Source organism: Telmatherina bonti (assembly GCF_933228915.1).
Source record: "Telmatherina bonti genome assembly, chromosome: 7".
Lineage (NCBI taxonomy): Eukaryota > Metazoa > Chordata > Actinopteri > Atheriniformes > Telmatherinidae > Telmatherina > Telmatherina bonti.
The window spans coordinates 26,387,615-26,415,373 of record NC_136625.1 but is presented as its reverse complement, the minus strand read 5'-3'; the positions used below and the strand labels follow the sequence as shown (position 1 = coordinate 26,415,373).

The 27,759-nt window shown below is 36.7% G+C and overlaps 1 protein-coding gene across 1 annotated transcript in view; it reads right to left on the bottom strand.

Annotated features, from left to right (window-relative positions):
• clstn2a (calsyntenin 2a) overlaps positions 1–27,759 on the bottom strand; it is a gene marked incomplete at both ends in the record, with an annotated part of 177,969 nt that overhangs the window by 36,208 nt on the left and 114,002 nt on the right. Inside the window, 3 exons of the mRNA XM_079244427.1 lie at positions 6,372–6,468; positions 6,675–6,786; positions 9,299–9,494. Coding sequence (XP_079100553.1) covers positions 6,372–6,468; positions 6,675–6,786; positions 9,299–9,494 — 405 coding nt within the window. The remainder of the gene's footprint in view (positions 1–6,371; positions 6,469–6,674; positions 6,787–9,298; positions 9,495–27,759) is intronic.

Genomic DNA, 27,759 nt, shown 5'->3' with positions numbered 1-27,759 from the left:
AAGGACATTGTTGAGAATACTATAATATTGTATAAATACAGGTTTACCAGCGCTACCTCACAGCCGGAAGGTCACTGGTTTGAATCTTGGCTGTGGAGTGGTACCAAACAGCAGGATTCTGTGTGGAGTGTGCATGTTCTGCTTGTGTATGTGTGGGTTCCTCCTTCCACCATCTAAAAACATGCATGTTAGCTTAATTGGCCACTTTAAATTCTCCCTAGGGGTGAACACAAGTGTGAGTGGTTATTAGTAAGTTTGTGTTGGCCATGCGATGAACATGCAACCTGTTCAGGGTGTATCCTGCCTCTCGGCTGGTAATTACTGGAACAGGCTCCAGCTTGCTGTGCTATAGCAAATATATCAATATATGATTGCAGATTTTTAATATATGCTGCTATAGTTGCTTAAAATTTGCAAAATATACCCTTGACTCTATAATTAATATGCATTACCAATAAAATTTGCTTTCATAACCTTTGACAGCAATTACAGTCTTTAAGTGCCTTTTTTTTTTGGCTAACTAGAGACTTCATGTAGCTGTATAATAATACTCTGCACCACTCAATTACTCCTAAGCTTTCAGGAATAATTACTGCATTGACAGATTTGAGCTCTCTCTAAAGGTTTTTAATGAAATATAGATCAGGACTCACTGCTGGCTAGTTGAAAGTGCTCATGACACAATTTTGACTTATATATAATTTTGTAATAAATCAATAGAACATGAGGAAATAGGTGTTTCTGTGCAGTTTTAGGCCAAAAAGGCTTGTTTTTAATGCAAATATCCAATTTTGAAAGTATGCTGCTCCAGTAGTGGGAGAAAACCTCCTGACATGTTGTGGTATGGGGGGGGGGGGGGGGGGGGGGGGGTACGATCTACACACAATAGGAGCAGCTGAAAACATCTGCAACAGTTCCAGCGCATTCAGTCTGGTTTTAGTGGTTGAATCATCAGTCATATCAAGGTCAGAAGAGGGAGCTCATTCTGAAGACTATGAAGCAGGACTGAACCATACCTAGCGGACTACAAGCCCCACAAGGCAAACTCAAGTGAGCACCCAAAACACGACATGGGAACACAGATTGTTATATTTTTGTTACAGATGTCACAAACAAATGATTTTTTTTTTTTTTTAATGAATGTAACTTTTTTGCATTATTTCATTCATTTATAACCTGATTTTGAAACAAAACAATAGAAGTGTATTTATAATAAAAACAACATATTTACAGTGATTTATATTCACTTAAACAATTCAGTTTGAGATTGCTGTAATTGTTGTAGTATAAAGACATTCAATTATTGTACTTTTGTACAAAAACTAAACCAACTAAAATTGGTTTCACTATTTAGTACATAGACCTACAGAACAGTGTAAACATTACTGTCAAATTTTTTTTGTATATTTTCAAAAATTATTTTATTTATTTATTTTTTATTTATATATTTTATTTATTTATTTATTTATTTATTTATTTATTTTTATTTTTAGTTTCCCGACAATCCAAATAACATAATGTGGAAGTATTCTGCAGAGGGTGGTAAGGAGAGATGGATGTATGCTTTATTTCACAATATTCCCGACCTTTTCAGAACAAATGTCCACACGATTATTAAAAAGTGCCCCGAAACCCAAACAGCAGGAAATAATTTCTGCAGCACCTGCAGAGGAACGTCTAGTGGAGTTTATGAAGGGAAATAGCCAGCAGGGTAGGTGGAACAATGCAGACTGCAGTACAATTTAAATCTGTAGCAGACTACTAGAAGGATGTTGATAATACTTCCTGACATGGCGAGCAGCGCCGCAGTCCGGTCAGATGTGCTCTAGTGCCAGTGGTTTTTTAGATATTTAGTTATTTTATGCAGGAGAGCTTGTATAGGGCTATTATATAAGTTATTGTGAAGGACTTTTTGGTTTATAAAACATGGCAAAAAATATGGCAATAGTGTCATAAACACTTTTAAATAGTCCATCTATTTATCTAATTAATTAATGTATGTTGCTGGAGGTGAGCTCCATGTTCTTCTAAAATATTCAACATTTTAATGTCAAGTCCAGCTTCCTGACACATGCTGACAGATTTCCCTCTAGAGCCCCTTGGTAGATGTCACATTTCATCATTAATTTTATGCTCTGCAGCATAATAAAACCACAATGTTTTACTGTTGAGTTCTATTTCTTTATGAGCATCATTTTGTTGCTGATCAATAAACATAGCCTTGTGCTTTTCTTTCAAAACGGATGCCTTCTTTGAGTCTTACTTGGTCAAGTATGTTGTGGGCTAACACCATGCCTGCAGGTAAACTAAGATCAGTGACATGATGTCTTGTATAGTGTTTCTTACACATTCTGCACCAATATTCACTGATTTATGTCATTGTGTTTCCCTGGAACATCACATCCTGTGAACTTCTAAAAACTTTATCACTCAGAAACTTGTTGATTAATTAAAAGTTGTAAAATTGGAAATCATTCAAACCATTTTAAAAACCAATTTAGACCATAAATTAGACCAGTGTTTCTCAGTTCCAGTCCTCAGGACCCCCTGCCCTGCATGTTTTATAGGCAACCCTTTAACACACCGGAAAGAAATAAAGGCTCGTTAATAGGCTGCAAAGAACTTGATGAGGAAGTTCAGTAATCGGACTCAGCTGCTTTGGAGGAGGATCATATCTAAACATGCAGGGTGGGGGGGGGGGGGGGGGGGGGGGGGGCTGAGGACCGGAATTGGGAAACACTGGATTAGACCAACAGACTAACCTAAACCACGGATTGGTTTATGGGGTTTTTATTTCTCAATTCCTTTTGAGCTTTCAGAATAACTTAATTTCAGGTGCTTTTAGACAACTCTCTTGCACACCACTGAACAAGAAACTGGAAGCAAACACAATTTTATGCAGTAAAAAAACAACATCCTTGGCTTAATTTATCTTAAGCAAAACTTAATAAGTGAGAATGAGAAAATGTGAAAACCAATCCATAAAATCCAAGTTGTGTCAAGTGTTTTGTTTACAACTGCAACTATTTGTTTTTGCAGCTGTAAACTTGAGTATATGATGGTACATGCAGACAGAGAAGACAGGCAATGAGACGAATGGAGAGAGAAGAGGTGCACAGGAGCATATAGAAAGAAGAGAAAATCAGGAAAAAGCTATGAGCTGACAGAGAAAACAGGAAGGGAGGTCAGAGTCAGAGAGTTTCAACAAAAATCTCGAGTTTGAACTGCAGATGAATAAAGATATTGGAGCTAAATCTCAATCTTTTCTACATTTTTGTTTTTAACAATGAGGAAATTCTTGATTTTTTTAGGTGATATTTCAATCTGAAGGCGATTTTATTTGCTTAATTTATTTGTTTAAATATCTTATAATTATTAAAGAGTCGAGACGACAAGTTTACAAGAAAAATGTGTCTTTATTCCTAAAATAACATTTCTATATGGCAATGTATAATCAGTATAATTTTATCTGTATCAGCCCACAGTGCTTATCATCTCACGTCTCCCTTCAGGCAGTGACAGTCCTGAGTGTCTGGAGTCTGACTGAATGCCAGTCTTCCGTCACAGAGATGTTCGTTCAACTCTGACTATCTGCCTGACTGAAAAGAAAAAGGATCATCCATCTTTTTCACATAAATTAACTTAGTGTAAAACCATATTTGTGTACTTTTAATTTAAATTCAGCGTTAGAAAACAAAATGTGCGGAAGCCAATGTAAAATACGTATAATCAAATTACATTAAATCAAAAAGATGTTCTGTGTTGAGTAGCTCAATGTAACGTTAACAACTGTGTCTTGATCTGCTGGTTAAAAGCCTATTCGTTTACATCACTCTTTAAAAGGCGGCTTCACAATCAAATTAGTCCTAATTATGATTTAATGTATTGTCTGTTTTAAATTGACAGTCTGCACCACTTTGACAGCAGTAATTTGCTGCAGCACAGTCCATTTACTTCTATATTCTACACTGCAGAACAAATTTACATAGTTCTGGAGAGCAAATCTGGGGAAAAAATGTCTTCCTAAGTTTTTTTTTCCCCAAATAATACTAACAAGACTGTGAGGATATCAAGCTGAATCAGCTGCCAAATACAATCCTAAAAACTGTGGGGTTAAATCAGAATACAATGATGCAAAGTAAAACACGGGAGTGAGAGGTAGGATTCAGTTAAGCATGTACAAACACACCCAAGACACACACTTGCACAAAAGCCCTTCAGTCTCCCTTCAACCTGGATTACAGAGCGATCAGATCAGCACAGCATGAACATGGAGGCTCAGGGAAAAGGCAGTGTGCAACCCAAAGCTGAACATTTATGAATGCAGTTATGCTCAGTATAGAACTTAATAAACATTTGTCAAGTCAGGTCTGATTGACAGAAAGCCACAAATGAACATGAGAAAATTTAAACATGAATCTATCTCAATGAGGGATTTTTCCTTAATAAAGTCTGGACTATGATAAAAACTGATGTCACAACTCACAACTTCATTGCACAGAGAAATAAAAAATGTAATTCACAGTTTTTTTTTACTATATTGTGAAGCACTTGTTGATTAAAATGTCACTTTTCCAGCATTTGGTCATGGTGGGATTATCTACAGACATGCTTCTAGTCTTTTCCATATACTAATGTTATCTACCATGCTGTTATCTGCTCTGTCACTAGCACTTCTTTCAACACCCACTACTGCAATCTATGTTCTCCTGCAAACTGGCCATCACTTCATTCCCAATGACTGCTCCGCTGGTATCAGTTTATTTGTAAAACCTGTTTTACTTTAACTCCTTACTAATTATCCATAACAGTGGCTGTTAGCTAATCTCCAGTAGCAACATGAATGCATTCATCCCAGCTGTACATCAGCTTCTAAAGACCAGAACCAGTACTGCATGGTGTATAGTGGTAAGCACTGCAGCCTCACAGCAAGAAGGTCACTGGTTTAATTCTTGGTTGGGGGTTGAACAGTGGCCTGTCTGTGTTCTCCCCATGCATGTGTGGGTTCTCTCCAGGAACTCTGGCTTCTTCCCACCCACAACACATGTGTCTTAGGTTAATGGATCACTTTTCACTTACAAGTTGCTTTGGACACAAGTGTCTGCAAAAATGACTGTGGAATAGAAGGAGACAAACTCAACTTGGCTCATTGTCTCAATTTTTTTCTTTTTTACACACTTGCTGCAAAAAATTGTGTGTGATCACTGCTCATGCTATTATTGCTTTGTAGACTTTTTTAAATCAGTGTTTTTTGCACTTTTAACATAGTTTTACTTTTTATAAAATGTGTAACTTGTTTTTCAACACGTGTCATTGTTATATGTATGTATCACTGTGTATTTGATGTTGCCTCTGGCTCTGAGAATTATTGCTGTTTTGGGATTTTTATTTGGTCTTATGCAAGTACACTGCAGCAATACACTGCAACAATGGGCGCAGTATAAACATCAGACGAGGCAGAGGACTCTTAACGCAATCGCTATGTACTTACCCACAATGCAAAGCTATGCCAAATGCAGAAAGTGACTTGTTTTTTATCCCACCACCTATATTTGGTCTGCTTGAAACGGACTGAGACCTGTGTTTATAAGCAGACTGAGTCGGCTTCTTTGATCCGAGTCAGAATTCGGCGCTTTCACAGTTCCTCAAATGAAGCAGACTTCTCAGGGAAACGGACCAGGATTCGAATCAAAAAGGCTGACGTGACTGTGCCCTAAATAAGAACTAGGTTGTAGTTTTGTACACATTTTTATAAAAACATGAGTAATGGAGTCCAAGTCTCCAAATCCTAATAACAACTATGATGTTATGACTTCAAAATTATCCTCAATAGTATCATTTCAATTTTACACACTTGGTTTCCATTGACTATGGTAGGATTCCTTTCAAAGTCAGCTCTCGTGTCTATCTTTAGCAGACTTTTTCATGTTCACACAATGTTGTGAGATCAGAGGAAGACACACAAATAGCTGGGCGATGACTTTTTTCCCTTTTATCAAGACATTAACCATTCTGTTTGTATTTAAATGAGGCGAGAACAGCACAGCTATTAGAGAACACACTATTGCTTGTAGTAAAATGCAGAAATATGTTTCAAATAGAGCCAAAATATCTCTAAGAGATGACTAAGCGTCGCACTCAGGTGTTTACGTTTCAGATAGGAAAATTTGACCTGCAATCTCTTCAGTGTAATTGCAATGAATAAAATAAAAAGGAAAAAAAATTCCATAAATAAATCCTGGCACAGAAACTGCTCCTGCATGCTGCTGCTTCACAGTCTCCCTTTCTCTCAGACAAGCACATCACTCCAGATCACATCACTACCTAGCCAGCCTGCTGTAACCCACACAAAGGCAATGACACACACTGACCATTGCGGTCTATGGCAAACGGTGTCCCTGCGGTGACAATTTCGTAGTTGCAGATCTGGCTGTACTGTGGTGAGCAGTCCTGGTCCCAAGCCTCCACCTGAAAGAGCAAAACCATTCAGTTCTTCAAAGACCTTCAACGACATCTCAGCTAACAAACACATTAATACTAAAATAATTATGTCCGCAACTTTATGTCGTAGATGTTGTGGCTTTATTAAAGCAAAAAGATCATTAATATGTCACTTTTTAAAAAAATCTAGCAGATAAAAGTGTGCGACTGATATCTGCACTGTATTCATATACCTGTAAAATGCTGTCGTAGATCTTGCCTTCAGTTACAGATGCTCTGTACAGCGACTCCCTAAACACGGGGCTGAACTCGTTGACATCATCCACCTGGATGTGAACCACTGCCCTGCATGGAGGATAAAGTAGAACAAAACAGATGAAAGCAGGGAGCACAGCAGAAAGTCTTACACATGGATGCAAAAATGTGGAACTGTAAAGATGCAGCAAAAACAGATGGCTGAGGGAAGGAAGGTGAGGGGAAAGGGAAACTGAGGTCATCAGCAATGATTAATTAATTAATCTCCCATTAATCTCTACCTTCGATATACTTGGTATTTGAATGGACAGATGATTACATGAAGGATTGTTTTATCCTTGGAAAACAAGACTAAAGACACTTGGTTAAAAGGTTAAAAACATTGTGCTGGGCTTTGGTTTCTTTGTGATCTAACATCAGTGGACCCTTTATTTCACACGCTTATCTCCTGATACAGATTCACCCTCAGGAGATCTCACAGCTAGATTGTTGGGTTGTTTTTTTAAAATTTTACCCTTGGAGCTTTTTTTTTTACCAATTTCTCTACCTGTTTGTCTTCCACACACACACACACACACACACACACACACACACACACACACACACACACACACACACACACACACACAAAACTGAAACTCATCTGCTGGAAATAACTTAACACTCTTATTAACATTTGTGCATTCAAGTCCATAAATGAAGCAGTGATGTAGACGTGGGACTTTTCCTCGCCGGTGACCTTCGCTGACGACAACTCACAAAGTATCTGAGAAGGCACATCTGGCTAATTAATGACATTAGCTTAATGAGCCCTATTTAGAATGTCATGCCGTGATAATGTCACACACGCAAACACACACACACACATGCACACACATTTACACTCTGTGTCATTCATTTTTTACTAAAGAAATTCATCACAGATCCCTCAGCTGATATGTTTCTCTCTTTTTCTCGCTCCTCTTCCTTTTAGTACCAAGCAGGTGCTTATTTTAGCAGCTTCTCGTCTCGGGCTGAAGGACCAGCGGGTTTGATTTGCTGCTGTCCACACTCGTCTGCGTGTCTGTCAGTCTAATTCACATAGATATGCACAGACATTATCTTGCTGGGCTATAAGGAGAACATATCCTCAGACAGATCTGCAGGTCACAGCTGTCATTGCTGCACTATTGAGCAACGAGAGAAAACCTAAAACAACAAGAACAATAACATATATAATAATAATAAAGCAGGCTAATTGTAATTTGAACGAGTATTTTTTTTCTCTTTGAATCATTAGTGTAAGGTATTTCAAAAGAAATATCAACATGAATAAATATTGGAATAAATCCAACTAAAACTACAAACATGCAGTTTTTGGAAAACTTTAGGGAATGATGTCAATAAAATTTTAATAACTTGTAGGTCTGTTTTTGCAGAACTATGATGGACTTTCCAAACCAGCCTTAAATGTTGGTTAAGTACAGATCCCAGCCTCTATTTACCATCTGAACTAGATAACCCAGAGGTGTTTGCAATATATAAACATTCAGCACCAAGAAGCAAACCATTCTTCTAATGTAGTGAGCTCGCCCTTCCAGGATCAAGAAAACCTTTGAACCAGATTAATAATGATCTGTGTCTCTTCCATCCCTGCAGTTAGACTGGTTTCTAACTGCAGACTGATTTCTACTCATTCTGAGAATTGACAACATAAGATAAGACTGAAGTTATCTCAGGTCTTCTCATCCTGGCCTGAATCTTAAGTTAACTTGAAAAGGATGGGGGGTGCTCCAGAGGTTTAGTAGTTTATTAATTAATAAATTAATAATTAATAGAGGCATATTTCACTACACTAAAATCCATTAAAAGCCAAGTAATGTGTTTTTACCATGCATTTTTAGGGTTAGTTGCAGACCCGTACTTTTATCCTAATCATTTGACTTGTTTGTTTAATCATGTTAAATTACTAAAACCTTGAAATATATTTAAATAAGAAGCTGATCGGGCCTGATGGGATTTGTATTTATAATCATTATTATGATCTGAGCAGACACTGTGTCAGCCGTGCAGACCAATATCACAATACAAAAGCTAAAATTACTGTCTAATCAAAACAAATATAAAGACCTAAAAAAAACAAAAAACAATTATCTTGAGGCATCGTGACGTCAATGAGTAGGTTAATTTGGAATTGCAGAATAAATTAATTCTGCAGCATTTGTCTGCTTTATTAGTGGAGACGAATGCACGTTTTAACTACTAGGGAGAATGATCCACTTTTAATTATGACACATTTAGTTGATTTTATTTCTCTTCACACAGTTTCAATGAGGTTAATTTGAAATCCATTACTTCACTTTGCATGTGAATACGCCTGAAATCTTGGTGAAGTTACAAAATATATAAAGCTTTCAAGATTAATATTCTCTCCTCCAGGTTTTTTTTTTAGGTTTCACTAAGTGAGAAAATGTCCAGCGAATACATTTAATTCACTGTCCAGCTGTAGTAACAACCAAAAGTTAGCATGCATGCAGAATAAAAGAAAGAAAAGAAAAGAAGGCGTGGGCGATGTGTTTTTTTCCATTACATTTGAACCCAAACACATGAATGCCTGACTTACTTGTGAGATTTCTTCCAGTCAGCCCCAGTTGGCCCAGCACCGCAGTCATAAGCCTGGATGATGAAGGTGTACTCCTTCTGGATCTCACAGTCCACAGGGCTACTGGCTCTCAGGACTCCTTCTCCTGACGTGCGATTTAACACCACAGCCTCAAATGGAACCTCCTGACCAAAGATCTTAAAGGAACAAATCTCCCCTATAAAGAATAAGAAAAAAGGAGAAGTGGGAGATTGAGTCTACGGTTGGAATAATACCTAACAATCCCACAAATTGTCTGGAATTAACCAGAGAAATTGTGAGGAAGAGTAAAGCGTAAGAAGCTGAACTCCTTCAACCCTTCTTATACCACAATAAAACAGAGAAATTAAACTTACATTGGTTTAAAATATGAAAATACAGAAGGGTAAAAAGGGTCAATAAGATTCAACCAGTCTGGATCTTTCACCAAAATTAACTTTTAGCTCAACATATGGCTCAACAGTGGACACACATTGAGAGGTATTATATGGAAGCAGTGCAGACAACAGAAGTCATGTCTAATCCCTCACTTATGTCATATCTGCACCCTGTGAATGAAGTGAATGAAGTAACAAATGAAATTTAACTTAGTGGAATCTGGTGAAATTTTATCATATAGCTTCTTTCCCCCCGCACTCCTTCCTTTTCCCTAAAAGTAATATTCTCAAACCCAGCAGTAGCTCCCAAACCACTCAGATAGTTGAGGAAGAATTAAACGGTGGGTAATGAAGTCAAAACTAACAGTAAACACAGTTGGCATTTTCTTTACAGTAGGGCTATCACTTCAAATTTCAGTCTGTTTCATTTCTGTACACAGGGACCTTTTTCAGCATGAGCTGCTCACAAAATGACAGTGTACAGCTCCTGGTGTGTGATTTAGAGAGAAATAAGTTCTCTCTAAAGCACACAACAGTGCCAGCTCAACAGACCACCATACTCAGTGAGGGTGTTGTGGTGTGTGTTTCTGTGTGCAGATGTGGTTCTGACATCATCTGTGGAGTTCATCTCCTGCACAAGTGTTCATTTCAGGGATTTGGGAAATCTTCTTGCAGAGGGAACAAAAAGCTGCAGTGCGCTGACCCTCTGCAAGCTGATATCAGTCAGAGCATAGTGTCACAAAGCAGGAAAAGAAGATCCTGAGCTACAGGAATTCAGCTTGCATGCTTAATTCTTCAAAAGTAGCATTTTCAAATTCTTTACTTTCCAATTTCTTTTCAAAGCTAAATTAGAGCATCAAAGCCTACGTTTTGGTGAAGTTAAGTAAATAACATAGTGAGCTCCAGTCTCTTACTTTCACAATTCTTATTCTATGTGTGTGTGTGTGTGTGTGTGTGTGTTTTCCTTTTTTATAAATACCAAAGTATAAAAAAAATAGTATTAAGCACAGCAGGAATGGAAGAAGGGAGATAAGCATGGCCTTGATCCTGCGTCCATGTGTACAACTTTATACACTCAGTAAGTAAAGTATTATATGGAACCAAATAAAGTGATTATTATATAGTACACAGCCAGAAAAAGGTACTTCCATTTAACAGTTTGGGGTTGGATGCAAATCCATTTTCTGCTCCATCTGTTCCACTAAATGCATTTTCCTAGACACATAACATAACAGTCATAGAGTGCAGAATAGGGAATGAGGAGGAATGTGAAGTACCAATGTATATGTAAATGCTTGTGACAGATATTTCATAGGTATTCAGTAAATGTATCCTTTACTTACCTACACACACACCAACAAAAACACGCACATTATCATCTCTGCCACTCAGTTTGGCTCACCTAAGAGAACATAGTAATTTGAAGCTGCTGAGGAGCGTGAATGAAATGAAGTGGGTCTCTACATCATGAAGGAAGGAGTTTAGTTTGTCAAGAAAATTAAAAAATGCATAGATTTTTGCCAATGGAGGGGGGGGGGGGGGGGGGGGGGGGGGCGCTGGGGGGGTAGCTTGAGAGAGAAGTCAACGAGTCAGCAAAAGAAAAAAAAAGGCTCCATAATGACAATAATCTAAAATAGATGGTAATCCACAGGAACTTGCATTGGGCGGCATAAACTGCATCGACAGAAAATGTCAAGCTGTCAGGGTACATATATTTCACAGGATGTTAAATTGCCAATATAATGAAAGCAGACGGGATGAACACAATTAATGAGAAAATGATTCTCCACAAATCAACACATTGTCACAAGGAGCCAAAACTAATTTGTGTATTCCTAATGTAAAAATGACTTGACAGTAGGGGTGGATGATATTGCCAAAAGATTATATCAGGATATTTTTCCTGAAGTTTATCAATAATGAAAATGATAAAAATGACCACACAATAAGTCACAGTATTGTATTATCCCTCCACCCTTTGACTGACTTGTAGGAAATGCAGATGCTTTCTCTGTAGTTCCAGTTTGGTTTGTTTTTTGCTTGTAGTGCCCAAGATTTTCACAGGAGACAGTGGAGGTCACAACAAAGTGCAAACAATTTCTTAATGTTAATTTCAACAACCTTAGATTAGATTATAGGGAGTGAAGTTTTACAAAACAATTCAAGATCCAAAATACTCAACATCATGTGTTGAACAGAGGGAGCCAGAGTGATAGCTTAGTATTGATGAACTACAAGTGCTTATTGATAATATGCCAGAAACTGCCTGATTAAATCTGAAGAATGTATGAATAAATAATCATATTATGTTAAATAAAGCAAAGCGGACTGAATGCTGTTTCATATTAGAGACGGACAATGATAAAAAAGACAAACATACTGTGAAGCAACTCAGGAACGTTTGAAGGGTAAGAAGTAGAATTTTATACTACAGTTAAAATTAGTCATTTTCACTCATACAATAAGCTCTTTTCATGCTTTAGAGCACACAAAAACATTCAATTTAAACAAATATTTAGATATTCTTTAAATAATATTTTATTGATCACTTTTCCAATGTTATTTATTTAATTAAGAGTCATAGCTTCATCTTTTTATGTCTCCACTGTCCTCTGTGTTTTTAAACAATTGTTTAAAAACTTATTTCACCAAACAAAATTTAAAAAGTCCTTGTTCTGACCCTTTATTCATAACAAAACTTTTCTTGTGAGATTTCATCCGCAATTTTAATCAACATAGATTTTATTTAAAATAATATTAATGAGATGTGCGCTGATTGTTCCCTGGAAGTCCAGCTACGGAAAGTGGGTAAGCACGTACGATGCTAAAAACAGCTGCTATTGATAGCAAGCTAACTGACAGCAGCAGCTTTCTGAATTCAACTATTTATGTTTAAACCCGACTCTGAGCCTGAGAGAGAAGATACCGGGATCGTGGAAGGAACACGTTTACAACAAACTGTTTCTGAATGGTAAAGTCGTCATTTTAATGTCTGCTCACCTTGCTGTAAAGTCAGATAGCATGTTGATAACAAGGCATGTCGTCCATGTTAATACGTCTCAGTTTTTTTCTGTGTTGGACAATTTTTTAAACTAGGGATGTACTTTTTTAAAAATCCGAAGTTAGAGATGTAAAAATGAAGTTATGTTGATACCTGCATCCTATTTCCCTACCAAACTTACACTACATGCCACACTGAACTTACCAGCAGCCAGATAAGCACACACACATTTTAACAACACAAAACTGCACAAAGAAACATGTTTAATTTAGGTTTTATTTATTGTTTATCTTAATTAATTTGCCATATATATATATATATATATATATATATATATATATATATATATATATATATATATATATATATATATATATATATATATATATATATATATATATGTGTATATATATATATATATATATATATATATATATATATGTATATATATATATATATATATGTATATATATATATGTATATATATATATATATATATATATGTATATATATATATATATATATATATAAATATATATATATATATGTATATATGTGTATATATATATATATATATATATATATATATATATATATATATATATATATATATATATATATATATAAATATATATATATATGTATATGTATATATATATATATATTTATATATATATATATATATATATATATATACATATATATATATATATATATATATATACATATATATATATACATATATATATACACATACAGATACATACATATATATATACACATACAGATACATCAGACGGGTGGAAAACGTCGGATAAAGTTATTTCCAACGATGGCTGGTGAGTTTATCAAAGAGAGACATCCTGCTGCATTCGTCGCTGTGGGTTGCTGTTTTCCACTTCGTTTTCAGGGTCTGATTCAGGTTCCAACATGTAGGGCTGTATGCTATGTGCTGACATTGTATTTTGTTTTTTTTATTGAGTTCATATTAGCCTAATCCTTCTGTTTATGAGATGTTACAATGACGGCGAAAGCAGGTACGGTGCGCGCTCCCGATGTAGTGCAGTGGCGGGAGGCGGGGCTTAATGCGGAAGAGTCTCAATCCACTCGTTTTGCCCACAGGCTGATCTGACAGCCTACGGAGAGGGTCGGTCTGAAGTAAATAAAGCCATTTGTGAAAATAACTCGATCAATCCCAGCCCTTCTGGGCTCAGAAATAAAAATAAATTAGCCTGAAATGCACATAATAGTTCCACTTTAAAGTTTTGAATATTGAATTTGTAAATCCAATATTCAGCGGCTGTAGCTCAGGAGGAAGAGAAGTTGTCCTTCAACTGGTAAGTTGGGGGATCGATTCCAGGCTTCCCCTGTAAGGCCAAAGTGTCCTAGGGCAAGACACTGAACCCCAAACTGCCCCCCGATGTGCCTATTGGGGTATGAGTGTGTTGAATGAGTGTGTGTGTGAATGGGTGAATGTGACAAGTAGTGTAAAGCTTATGCAGAGTGGTCTGTATGACTAGAAAAGCGCTATAGAAGTACAAGTCAATTTACCATTTAAATTACACTTGTGTGTGTAGGTTACACTTTGTTATTTGCAAATGTCTGACCCTCCATGTGGTGTGTCAGTATGTGTTGTTCCAATGTGGTGCTGTCTGGAAGATCCAGGTTTTAATTTCCAGATCTGACATTGTGTGTATGTCGGGGAGAGTGGGCATGGTGGGAGGTAAGTGTAAAACCTTGATTAAAGTGAGTTTCTTAACAGAGAGTATCAGTCAGTTTTAAGCCTTGACTCCCTCACTCTCCTGCCTTCAGTGCTCAGCTCACTGTCACCCACGCTCCTCTGGTTTAATTAATGACTGAGCTGCATCTCATTCCCACAGATAAACTATAAACTACTTCATTATAACTACACTAACTTCAGCACTAACTTCAAACGCTTCAGGAATGATGCACATTGGGATGTAAGAATACACACCATAGCTTCAATACTGTCGCAAATTTTAATAAAACTGCGTGTCTTTTACTTTCCTCCATTTTTTGTAACATACCGAAATAGAAGACAAACAGCTCCATGTCTCTGAGGCAGCTGTTACCAGTATGTTAAGAAGTAGCTAAAAGCCAAAAAAGCAACTTGGTTTGAAATCTCTAATGACAGGTTTGCTCTTTGTAGCTGCTACCTAATTCCTTGCACTAAAATCACCAAAATCTGTCATACATTGTTGTTTACTAATTAGATGTGTTGAAAGTTGTATATTGTTACACAGCTGAATGACTCCAGGAGCCCGAGTTAACTTCTTGATGCAGCAGTAATATAGACTAGAGAACTAACCAGGCGAAGCGTCACTCCAGCCCGCTGGAATAAATTTCATTGTTATACCAGCCTCAGACTAGCACCTAAAGTCCCTGCTGTTTCCCAGATTTGTTAAGTGTATATAGTAAAGAATCCCAACGTAATCCAAATATATATATGAGAGATATCTCTGCGCAATGCCTGGATTCAAAAGATCTAAATAGCTACCTGAGCATTAGTAGGTAGGAACAGCTCACCATTTAATTTACTACACAACTGTAGTTTAGTAAAAAGCAGTCAGAAAGAGTGTCAAAGAGAAGCTGGATAATAACAAATTAGGCTTCATGGCCTGTTGGTGAGTTTATCCACAACTGCCTGCAGTTTAAATCCTATCTGTGTAACCTCTGAAATGTTTGGTGAGGACACAATGAGGAAGAGGACCAATGGGGGGAGAATTTGGTATTACTGTCAGTCAGTCACTGCCTGACTTAGACTATTCCCTCTGCATTCAAAGCTTTATTTTAGTACTTGACATAAAATACAAGGACGACATTGCAAAAAAATAAAAATATAATATATAAAAGTTTAAAAAAAAAAAAAAAAAAATCAGTAAAAGGTTAAGTGGTAGTTAAGCACGTTTGTGTTAATTGTCCTGGATTTAATAATCTACATGAATCATTTTAGATTTTAAAATCAAAAACCTTTTTTTTGTTTTGCTGTTTCCAACATTTAATTTCCAAATGGAGCCCAGGAACGCTGGTATAACTTCATCAATCTGCAAAACTGGTTTTGAACTGCATCAGGCTTGTTTATTGTTGTTGATTTATGGTAAAGACACAGAGAGGGTTTGACTTTGTTTACTAGAAGCTCATACTGCTGTGACACCAATGTTAGACTGCAGAACACTCCAATGCCATCGAGGACGACTGCATCAGCTAACCGGTTACATGACATTTCTATTCTGATTAGATGTCCGATAAGAAGGTGCTCTAAGTAAATGCAGCTACTGGCTGTTTAAACAATCTTGAATTATTTTTACAGTCGAGCAAGGTTCTTAAAAATATTGTTGGTCTAGGTTAATGTTGGCTGGTTCATAGATTACCAACTAAAGAAATTACTGCCTGACTTCACTGTAACCTTTAAAATCATATCTTCTTAGTGGGGATCAGTGATTTTTATTTTCAGTGTCATGTAGCCACTACAAGCAGCACATGATCACAGGGTAAAAGTTTGAGATGCCAAAGTATTTATGAAGCTTTAAACTTTGCATCACCTGGGCTTATCTGGACTTAACCCTTTGGTTTGCAGGGACACAAATTGGGTTAATGTCTAACAGGTGTCTATTACCACAACATTTTGTGTTTATTGGTAAAATATCTAAAGCCATATGACAGAATGACAAACTAATTTTCTATGGAATTTTTACTACTCCAATTAACCTCATATCATTTATCCAAAAAAGAAAAAAACCTTGAAAACATGTGTCCTCACTGTCACAACAATGAGATCTTTACAAGGTTTACAAGGTCACCCCTGGGAGGAAAAAGTAGCTATTGGATATGACCCATAAGTACAAGTGTTTTTCTCAGTACACTGTGGGTATCCATCCTGCAACTGCGAGTAAAATGTGTTAATCACTTTGTAGTAACAGGTGTATCTATGTTTTAAAATATGTATCTATGCAGTGATGTGATCATAAAAATGATACATTTGTTGGGTGTTGCATCTCCTGTAAATCCCTGTCAGTAAAAAAAAGGAACCAGGAGTAATTTATCAGTCTCCTTTAGATAGCAGGTCACTTCGTAATTGTGTTTGGGAGATTGTTGCACCATTCATTTGACCTCAGGGTGACAAACTAGCAGCCCACACAGGCAAAAAGCACATGTACACACACACGCACACACACACACACACACACACACACACACACACACACACACACACACACACACTCAGGTTATCTTTTCACCCAGGACTGCTAAAGACTTGAACAAGACAATAAGGGAATTGGGAGAATTCATTATCACATACAATGCACATTCATTCTGCAGGGGGTTTTGGTGGTCTATGATGCAATTAGTGTTAACTGCAGTCTCTGAAATTGTAGAACTAGAATTCATCAAATGAAATCTCCTATCTCTTGTGAGGCTATCTTGCCAGTTAGCTTAACTATTTCAACAGATTCCTGTTTGACTGTAAAGCTAATGAAAAAATCTGGATCTGAGCTTATTACACCAGCTTTAACACATTAACACATCCAGTCAGTCACAGAATGGATTTTAAAACTCTGCTGACCATTTACAAATTCCAGAAATGTTTAGTGTCACATCTGTGATATGTTCAGAGAATGTAAATCCAGGAAAGCTCTTATACTTGACTCAGGTTAACTAGTCCAGACCAGAGTGCAGACTAAAGTTCTCCAGCTAAGTTGGAGAACTAAGGTACTAACTGGTCTACTAACTATAGGATTATTTACAAAGAATTCTTTTTCCTTTCTCCTTTTCTGCAAATTGTACATGATAGTCTAACTGCATGCCTCTGGACAAACAAAACCTTGTTTTACACTCCACAAACTAAGTAATTAAATGAATGTGATTCATTCTAAAAAATAAATAAATAAATGAAAAGGAAAATGTGAAAACACTGCGATACTACGAGCATCAACACTGAAGAGGTCAAAGGAGTGGATTAAAAAGTGAGCAAGAAGGGAAGAGAGCCAGCTAGGGGGGGAGGGGATGGGGGTACAGATAGATGAATACAGTGTGTGATAACTAATGCAGTTATAAATAGCACTAGAAACCTCTTGAGTATATCAGTGTGCTTCTCCTCCCCGTGCTCCTTCTTCCTCTCACTGCAGTAAATTTCACAGCAGTAAGCAATTATTTGGCTCTTAACATCAGCTTTCAGACGCACCACTCAACCTTGCCCTCCTTTACTCCTGACACACCTCACACATTCTTGTAGTGCCCTCTTTTTCTCCCCCCCCTCAGTGTTACTCAGCCAGATGTAATTCGCAAGTGCTCCGAGGACCACCCGTTGACCGTTGAATAACTTGTCGAAAGCGGGAAACTTTGGTTTATGAAGACAGTGTGTATGTGCTCCTTGACATGGACAACACTAAGAAAATGAACTGAGCGCTCATAACCTGGGTTGCACTACTTTAATTTCAGTTCTTAAGTAATAATAATAAAAAATAAAATAACATACAACTTTTCCAGACTTCACTATACTGGAATATGCAAAAGAAGAATAATTGGACTAAATCTGGGGTTTTAAATGAGAATTACAATCAAACTTATACATACTTTTACTAACAAGTAACAAGGTGATAAATGCAAAAAATTATTTTAAGTTTAAAAAAATGCTTAAAAAAAGATATATATAATACACTGATGGAAATAAATGTTGAAATAAATGGCATCATTACTATAATTTTAGTTTTCCATAACAGGTAATCTTACTAATTACTGTTTCCATCATTACAATGTGAGAAACAATAAAATGTGCTGGATAATTATAAATAAGCACAATGAAGCTGTCTTTTTTTGACTAAGGATTTTAGGAGGCAAAGTAGCCTTACCAGTATATAATTGGTTAAGGAAAAGTTAAATGTTATGGTGAGATAAAAGGAGGCAAACTTGGTAAGTGTGCACATAAACTTAGATACACTTTTCCAAAGGTGAGCCAAAAGAACACAAAGGTTGCATTTTTAAACTTGAAGCACCAGCAATACATTTTCCCTTACTGAGATAAAAGGCAACAAGGTCACATGAAATGTATAGTCTCATTCGCCAACCCTTCCTATGAACACATTTTTTCTTGACTTGTTAACTTTTTTACAAAGAGTGACATTCACAAAAATCTTTGTATCCTCTATTTATTCTTAGCAACAAAAGTTTGAACATTTTTTAAGTTAGGTAATAGTTGCTTACATGGTAATTAGTTACTTTTATAATGAAGTAGCTCATTTCCCAACTGACTTACTTTTTTGGAAATGTAACATGTAACTTTATCTGGTTATTTGATTATAAGTAATGTACCACACTGTATATGACCTAGAAAGCTGATAAATAAAACAGTCAAAACTGACAGTGGTACTGAAGGGGCATATCTACTAACAACTAAGAAAGCTGTCTATCGTAGATTAAACAGCCAGATTTGGACTTTTATCATAACCTTGTCTTTTTAATTGAAATAGGTTCTTTACTAAACATTGCATAATCTGAAAAAGAAAAACTAAAATAAGTGCAAATAAGGTAAATACTACGTGTGCAGGAAGAGACAGACTATGTAATAGTACTGGTAGTTACTGGTTGTTTACTACTATAAATAAGTAAATGTGTTGTATTAAGATTTTAATTTTTTCATACTTCTTTTCATGAGACTTGCGAAGTATAAAAAAAAATGTGAAGCAAAATGAGAAATGCGATATGTCTCATTTATGTTCATGCCCGTCCAGCTTGGGAGACACTGGGTAGTGCATCAAATTAAGCATAAAACCATTGTTCATTCAGCTGTTTGCCTTAAAACTCATTTTAGACTGTCAAGGATGCAATGGTTGTAAAAACTAAAGTTACAGTCGCTTTTATACACATTCTAGTTGAAAGAAAATAAATAGAAAACAAAAACATCCATGTCCTGCTCCTTCAATGATGAAAAAATTGTGGAAAAGTTAAGTTTGGAAAGTTTGGTGTCACGATCCACCTTTTAAGCCGTGACAAAACGAGGAAAAGTAAGGCTTTATTTTACTTAGAAAAATCACACTCCATTAGTAGTAGAAAAGTGTGTGGAGGATAAGAAAAAGTGGACGATCAGTGGTGTAAAGTGGTTGCAAGTCAGTGTTGTAAACAAACCAGCTGCAAGCAGAAAAAGATAGAGGCAGAGAGAGAGTCTTTCGGCTTTTATAGCCGGATGCGCCAAGGCCAGGTGCCCTAATGAAAAGGAGCTGCCTGTTTGGCACACCAACCTATGAGCAAAAAACAAATTAGTACCGGGCCGTCACAGTTGGATCCATCTGAAAAGCAGATCACATGCCAAATAAACCAAGTTTACAGATCTGTAATGTGACTGCTTGCATTTTAGACTCTTGCTATGTTGACCTAGTTGCACTGCTGCCACTCGTTCTCATGGAAAAGCACCAGAGTGCAAATAACATGAATGATCTGAAGAATTACAGAAAATTTGCAGGAAACCAGAAAAACTCTGCTCCATTATAAGTATGTTCATCTCCTTTTCAGCCAAACCACTCAGATCTTTGTGCTTCTTTTCCTTCCTACATTTTCAACACCACTCTGCTGAACCCGGGGCCAGCATGTTTCTGAGATATCACTAACCTCCAGGTACAGCAGGGAGCCTTCATAAGCCTCTGAGCTGTAAATGTCACAGTAACTCTGATTACGACCTCTATCAGCTCAGTAACTGAACACAAATATACATTTGCATATATACTCTTCCTAACGTATAGATTTGCATACAAAACTATCAAAGCAGCTCAGGTAACAAAAGTTACCTTTGTCCCTACTGACACGTGTTTTAATCAGCTCAACAAATATTTTTTTATTCAAACATGAAGCCCTACAAGATAAATTTATAACCTACTAAAGAAAAGGGTTTATAACTACAAGTCCCATAGTTTTTTTTTTGTTTTTTTTTTTTAATTAAGCAACTTAATGCTAACCTGAGCTTTGTACTTCGTTGGAAGCAAAAGGAGCATCGCTGCAAAGATTATTTAGATGATTTATTTTACTCCTAAACATTTTCAAATATGAAACTACGCCCTCTAAAAATATCAAAAAGTTCCATAAAACTGCAGGATTCATGAGCTGTAATTTTATTACATTAAATACAAATTGAGAAAATTAACCAATGTCTGGATGTCATCATGGAGTTATCAAGTCTTGTTAAGTAGCTGCCAAATAAGACTGTTTCCTAAAATAGATTGTTCAACATGGCTGCACGGTGGCACAGTGGTTAGCACTCATAGCAAGAAGGTCACTGGTTCAATCCTTGGCTGGGGAGGGGTTTGGTCAGTGGCCTTTCTGTGTGGAGTCTGCATGTTCTCCCCGTGTATGTGTGGGTTCTCTCCGGCTTCCTCCCACCATCCAAAGACATGCATGATAGGTTAATTGGTTACTCTAAATTGCCCATAGGAATGAGTGTGAGCCCTGTGTGGCCCTGCGATGGACTGGCGAGCTGTCCAGGGTGTACCCTGCCTGTCACCCAAAGTCAGCTGGGATAGGCTCCAGCTTCCCCGTAACCCTGAATTGGATTAAAGCGGTTCAGAAAATGAAATGGAAAAAAAAAAGAGAGATTGTTCAACATGTGACGCAGCATTGCTGGCTCAGAAATTTGCTTACAGCCCTTTGGAAAAAAAAAAATCTATGTAAAGCAGCAGGTGCAAAAATAAAAGCCGTTAAAGCTATACAGCAACAGACTAGCATCTATACTGCTGGGATCTTTCTGTATTTGTGGTAATGGGTTTGTGTGTGGAAATAAGGAATGTTATCATGTCAGAGAGAAAATTATTTCAAAGGGAGCATAAAAATGAGGCAGTTTACATATTACATCTGCTACCTCCAGAATACATTGATGTAATATTGCCAGGAAAATATCCATAGTTTTTCTTTACAAGAAGAACCTGAAGCCCCCTTAACCTACATAAATAAATTCATCCACGTAAAACTATGTCAAACATCCCCGCCCAAATGTTCCTTGTGCATTAACTATTAATGATTACAAGGCAATAAATCCATTAGTAGAAATAGCCAAGTTCTGAGTTCACTTCTGAGTTCAATATCAATTTCAGACAACAGTAAACACGGTGGTGGTGTAAAATGTCATGATAATACACATGTTCAGCGAGACATAAAAAGAGGAAGTGCAGCAGATGGTGGCAATCTATGCAGCTAGTCAATGCATTTTGTCTTCTTTGTTCCTATCACTGGGTACACATGAGCTATGCTGCACAACACTGCCCCCGCAGTTCCAGGTGGTACTGCTCCTTTTGTTACATTTTATTATGCACTACAAGATCCCTAAAACCAGCTGATATACACATAAAGGATGTACAGGAGGGATAAAAAGGATCCGACCACACATATTTAACATAAGGCAACAGTTGAGACTATGAAATAGTTGAACTATTGCTTATATGCTCTTGTTTTTCAGGATCTCTGAAAGGTAAGCCTTTTATTAACTATCCACTTCAATACAGTGTGGTCCGTCACTCCTGCATAGCTTGCCAGATATGCCACATTTATTTACACTGTCAGCTATACTTCTGTGTGAGTTTTGCTGCGACAGACAGAGAGAGGCTTTGAGGGTTGGGACAGACCATCCAAAAATAACCAGAGCAACAAGAAAGCATCTGTGACTGCGGGATGAATGCCGTTAGAAGCTGTTTAACTTTAAAGGGAACCATTTAATTATTTTATGCCGTTGAGCCTTTATGCAGTTTTATACAAATGGGAGGTGTTGCTGATTTTCTTTTGAATTCTGTGAACAAATCTAATCTCATATAAATAGACCAGTCTGAATTTTATACACTTCTTTTAGTGAGTGTTGTCTGATCTGATCATCAGACTTTCTCCTGCTTTTCATGACAGGATCCTGTTTAGTTAATCTGTTTGGTCTAAAACTATTATCTGAGTTAAAGCTAACACAGCATCAATGAAATCTGACAAGTGGCGATTCAGAACCACTGGAGACATTTGCATACTAATACACACTTAATATAATGACATGTAGTGAGTCTTCAATCAGCATTTATCAGGGAGGTAAATTCTGAGAAAACATCTGGTAAGGAGACAAAGAGTTGACTAGGTTTGATATGCTGAGGAGGTTAAGTAAACTGATCTGTCATCATTCATTGATTTCTGAATATTAGTTATGTCCTTCCTAACAGACGATAGCTATTAGGAAGAACAGCTATCGTCTGTTAGCAGATGATAGCTCAAGCACACACCGCTGTCATATTTGATCATTTTTCAGCTCCTCAGTAGAAGTAAATCCAAAACTGTCTATTTGTTCTTCGAGAAAACAGCTCCATTCATTTACACAGATCTGGTATGATGAATCACAGTGTGAAACTAGGGAGGAAAGGCAGTAGCAGCAGATTTCAGCTGCACATTAAGCTGTCATATCTCCTTTGTTTCTTGTAAATACTACATTTACTCAGTTGGGAAGAAACAAACAGTCTTTAATGAAGACATAATTCAAGTTGAAAACACGTGTGTACACAGTAATTACATGTTTTCTTTGCAGATTGTATTGGAAGGAATGGGGTCGAACACACACAAAACCTCATCCAAACCTAATTGCTTATGTTTCCTCAAACCAGGAACAGCAGGCACATAAAGTCCATCTCAAATCAAAAAGCACTTTTATTTGTATAGCACATTTCATGCGTGAGAAAATTCAAAGTGCTTTACATATTAGAAGCATTACAAATGGTGAAAGGAAAGCTTTAAAAAGTAGTGAAAGACTGCAATAAATAGCAAAAATCCCAATGAAGTTAAAAATTAAAATGAAACCTTTTTGTCATTGCTTCTGTGTTTGGTTGAGTTTAAAAGTTATTTGGTCAAATATCTGGAAAATCTGAGAGAAACATTTAACACCATAAGACTCCTCCATCTCCTCCTCCATCCCTACACACCCTCTCAGTCTCTAAGGTCAGCTGACCAACTATTTCTGTCTGTACTGAGGACAAAACAGAAGCTCAGAAGGGACTGGGCTTTTGCAGTGGTAGCACCTTCTTTTACACATTACAGGCCTCCTCTGTATCTGCTTTCAAATCTTTACTGAAGACCCATTTGTTTAAGATGGCTTTTTCTGCACGATAAGTTGACTTTTTAGATCTGATTTTATTTAGATTGTTTTAATGTGATTGCTTTTAGCTGACTGTAATTTTAAAATTTATTTTTTTATTTTTTTATTTTTTTAGCCCCCACAATGTTGGAATTTGGTCACCATTGTTGTTTTTAAAGTGTGTTATACATAAAGTTGTATTGTATTGTACAATACAACTTGGCTAAACTTGGATAAAACAAGAGAATGAAAAAGTTATGTTTGGAACTTCTCCTTTTTGCAGCTGAAACTGACAACTGGGTTAAAATATTCAGAATCACAGGAAAATAAGAATGGACATTTAAATGTTTTTTTTCTTTTCCCAGACAAAGGAAACCTATAAAGTTGCACAAAAATAAATAATAAATTATTATGTGCTATGATTTATCTCTGACATAAATATAAAATCTTAAACAAATGCTAATAAAAATGTATGTAACCCTGGTATAAAACACACAACCCTTGTATCTGGAGCTCAGAGTTACCTGTAAACGCATCATAATAACAATAGATTTCTCAGTATAATATGCACTTTTACAGTACAGTTCATGTTTGGATTATGCAGCCAAATTCCTTCACTGAGCTCAGCCTTAATATCAACATTGAAAAAAACCCTTGTTCACTAGCATGTTGAAAATGAAATAGTTTTTCATCATACACTACACGTAATGTCCAACCCACATGGTGTGTGAGTTGACTAAATGCTTCACAGCGACAGCCCCACATTGTGATGGAGTCAAATGACACAAAAGGTCAACAAAAGGTCTTAGAAGGCCAGGAAATGGTTGGTATTAGACTGTCTTCAATTGTTTGTATCAAGGGAGGTTGGGGAACAAAGATCAGGGAGATTTCCTTTTCCCTTTCCCCCTCTCTCTGTGTCTCTCTCTTTTTATTAAAAGCTGTTCATTTTAACTTCAAGTCACTTATAACAATTAGCAGAGACAAAGAAATACTCAGGGGTGTAACACTACATAAAAGCCTGAGAAAAAATTATTCAAATCTGACAGGGAATCACGAATGAGATGAGCAACTGAGGTCATTTTTAAGCTCCAAGTGTGTAACAGGATGATACTACGTTCTATATGTGGACAGCAAAATATTGGCCAAAGTACATGAGCAAGTGTTTATATTTTACTTTATGAGGTCTTTCTTTCTTGATAAAATGAGACAATTAGCTCTTTATAAGTTTTTCATTTAACTATTAACTATAAAACAGTCAGATTTTAACATGCCTTTATTGTTCAATCTTAGCATTCGTGCTTATTTTATAGAAGCAAACTCTCAAGGCTAACGCCCAACATTTACTTTATTATAACAATTGAGTGTAAAAGCGTTTGCCAGGAGACAAGAAGCCAGACATTTTTGTGATATTGAAAGTGATCTTGAGTAATATTTCTTCAGGTATTCTGAAGGTCTTTCTACATTTCTTTGGACACTGACTACTTTATCACTTATTCTAAGTTTTTTTGTATATTTGGTTTTTTTCTTTTTTGGTAACTGTTGTTTGTTGTGTTGTTCACACAGCACAAAGAGCGTACCTAACTCAACCAGAGGAATTAGTGTTGTGTGTACACATATAGCATGTTATACTTTGTTACCAGCAGCTTATTGCAAAGCTTCATTCCCACAGTTTGACTAAGGAAAATGTTTCAACAATACCGTAGAAAGTCACACAGTTTTTTTTTCTCCAAGAGAGGCACCTCTATTCTAGATGTATATTTCCTCCTGGTATTATGCTGGTTTACACGTGATGTTTTTGACATCCTAGGTTTAATTTTTCTTAGGATGTGCAGGATTTATAATTGTCTTTTTTTTTTCAAAAGTTGCCCTTGCCTTAAATATTGTATTCACATTTATATTTGCATAATAAGTCTTGTTTTTCCTGGAAATGCATAAAGAAATGGAGAGAGGCTCAAGGTTTTTGCACAGTACTGTTTATTATCTCATCATACTGTTTCCTAGGTCAATGATAGCAAAGAGCATTTTCAAAATACATATAAAATCATAGCATACAGTGGTTGTGGAAAAACTTTGCAAAAATATTCTGCACTGCCACAGAGGGAAATTGAGTCATTTGCGCTTGTGCAGAGTCAGGAAGGTGGCTGTTAGTATCTGTTTGCTCGATTCTGGCTTGGTTCTGTTCAGCACTTGACTGATGGCCCTTATTGGCCTCATCCATTACTCTGTCACTCAACTGAAATTGCCCTTCAAATGTTCTGGCACTTTGGAAAAAGTGAGTGCTCTTCCTTTTTCTCAGCAGAGCCAAAGGAGGGAACAATGGCAGGTGAAGATGTACAGAAATCTTATTTCACTTGCACAGCTGTCAGATCCTGTGGAACTACATCAGAGAAGAAGCAGCCCTTTGCTGTGGATGAAATTTCAAAATGTGAGCCAAATTATTTGAGCAGATAAATCTGCAATAACAATGGAGGGAGAAAAATGCTAGTACAGCAAATGAAGAAACCATAGAAGCATCAGAAGACAAAGGTCTCCTCCAACCTGCTTCTGGTTGCTGCTTTGAGTTATGGTTGTAAAACAATAATATCTCACAACCAAGTAACTATTGTCTACTACAGCTTGTCCTCAGCTGTGTCTGGGCCAGGTGGCAACATGACAGCTCATTCCAAGATACTATTAATGGAAGCACCCTCATTTTCTCGGACTGACTATAATCTATCCATCACTTTCAACAAATTGCAAGCTACTGTGTGGGACAGAAAATAGGGTAATGTGTTGAAAATGGGCAAATCATAATCATTTAACTTTTTTAATTGACCCTTGACACCCCTCTGTCCATTAAGCACAAGGTTATTTGTGTGTTCCAGGCAGTCAGCTGGAAGAATAATGCACCATGAGGATGGGATTTGATTTATTGAAGACCTATCAGTAGGAAGCCATTTAGATAATCTCCATTTTTCCTTAATATATAACACTGTAGTTTCAGCAAGGACATCTAGAAAATGTGTGGATGGAAGCATCTGTTGCTCCAAATATTGTCGTTATCATTATTATTTCTATATTACCACATAGATATGATGAAATGTAGCTGAACTAAGTGCATATTGAAACCAGTGAAATACCACCCATCATCTCTGTTAAAATGTGTAACAAGATTTAAGGTAGCGATGAAAAAAGTATCACTGTTGTTTGTCCCTTCTGGGATACTGTAGAAATACAAAATGATGGACATACTATATAGAAAACCTCTGCTGTCTAAGATAACAAAATTTTAAATTCAGATGGTCTATGTATTCCCACACCAATGAAAGCCTAGTAATGACTGTTGTATAATTCCTCTAATTGTCGCACATTATATCTTCACGCAAATCTTCTAAATGCCAATTTTACCTCTGTCCTGTATGACCTCTCCCCGATTTTCTCTGTCTCTCCCATACAGATGTTAATCTCACAATCTCTCAGGCTGAGGCAACACTGAATACAAAGTCTGTTTGTCTTTCACCTTGACAGGCAAAAGAAAGACAAACCTCACATTTAAACTAATTTCTACATACCCAATTTGAAATTCAGTGAGTTCAACAGTTTAATGACACAAAATAAATTGAACTTAAATTATGAACAGAATCAAAATCATACTGTTTAACATCTATAACAGTTAGTCTGTATGGCCTCCACTTATTTGCTGTGAGATAAATTACGTATAGTTTTACATTAGACCACAGACGATGTACTCTCAAAAAATGTACACCGGGCTGGCTGAACAGGCAATTCTCGTAGGCTACCTGACATGATACATGGTGTTCATAGACTATTCTCAGCTTTCGTCACTGATCCCGACTTGCAAATTGGCAATGGTAGTGGGTGGCAAAACTATAAACACAGCAGGTGTACTGCTACCATCTCGGCTGAGACAGCTGGCTCTTTGCATTTAAAAAAAAAAAAAAAAAGGTACATTGGTGCTGTCCTTTCCAGT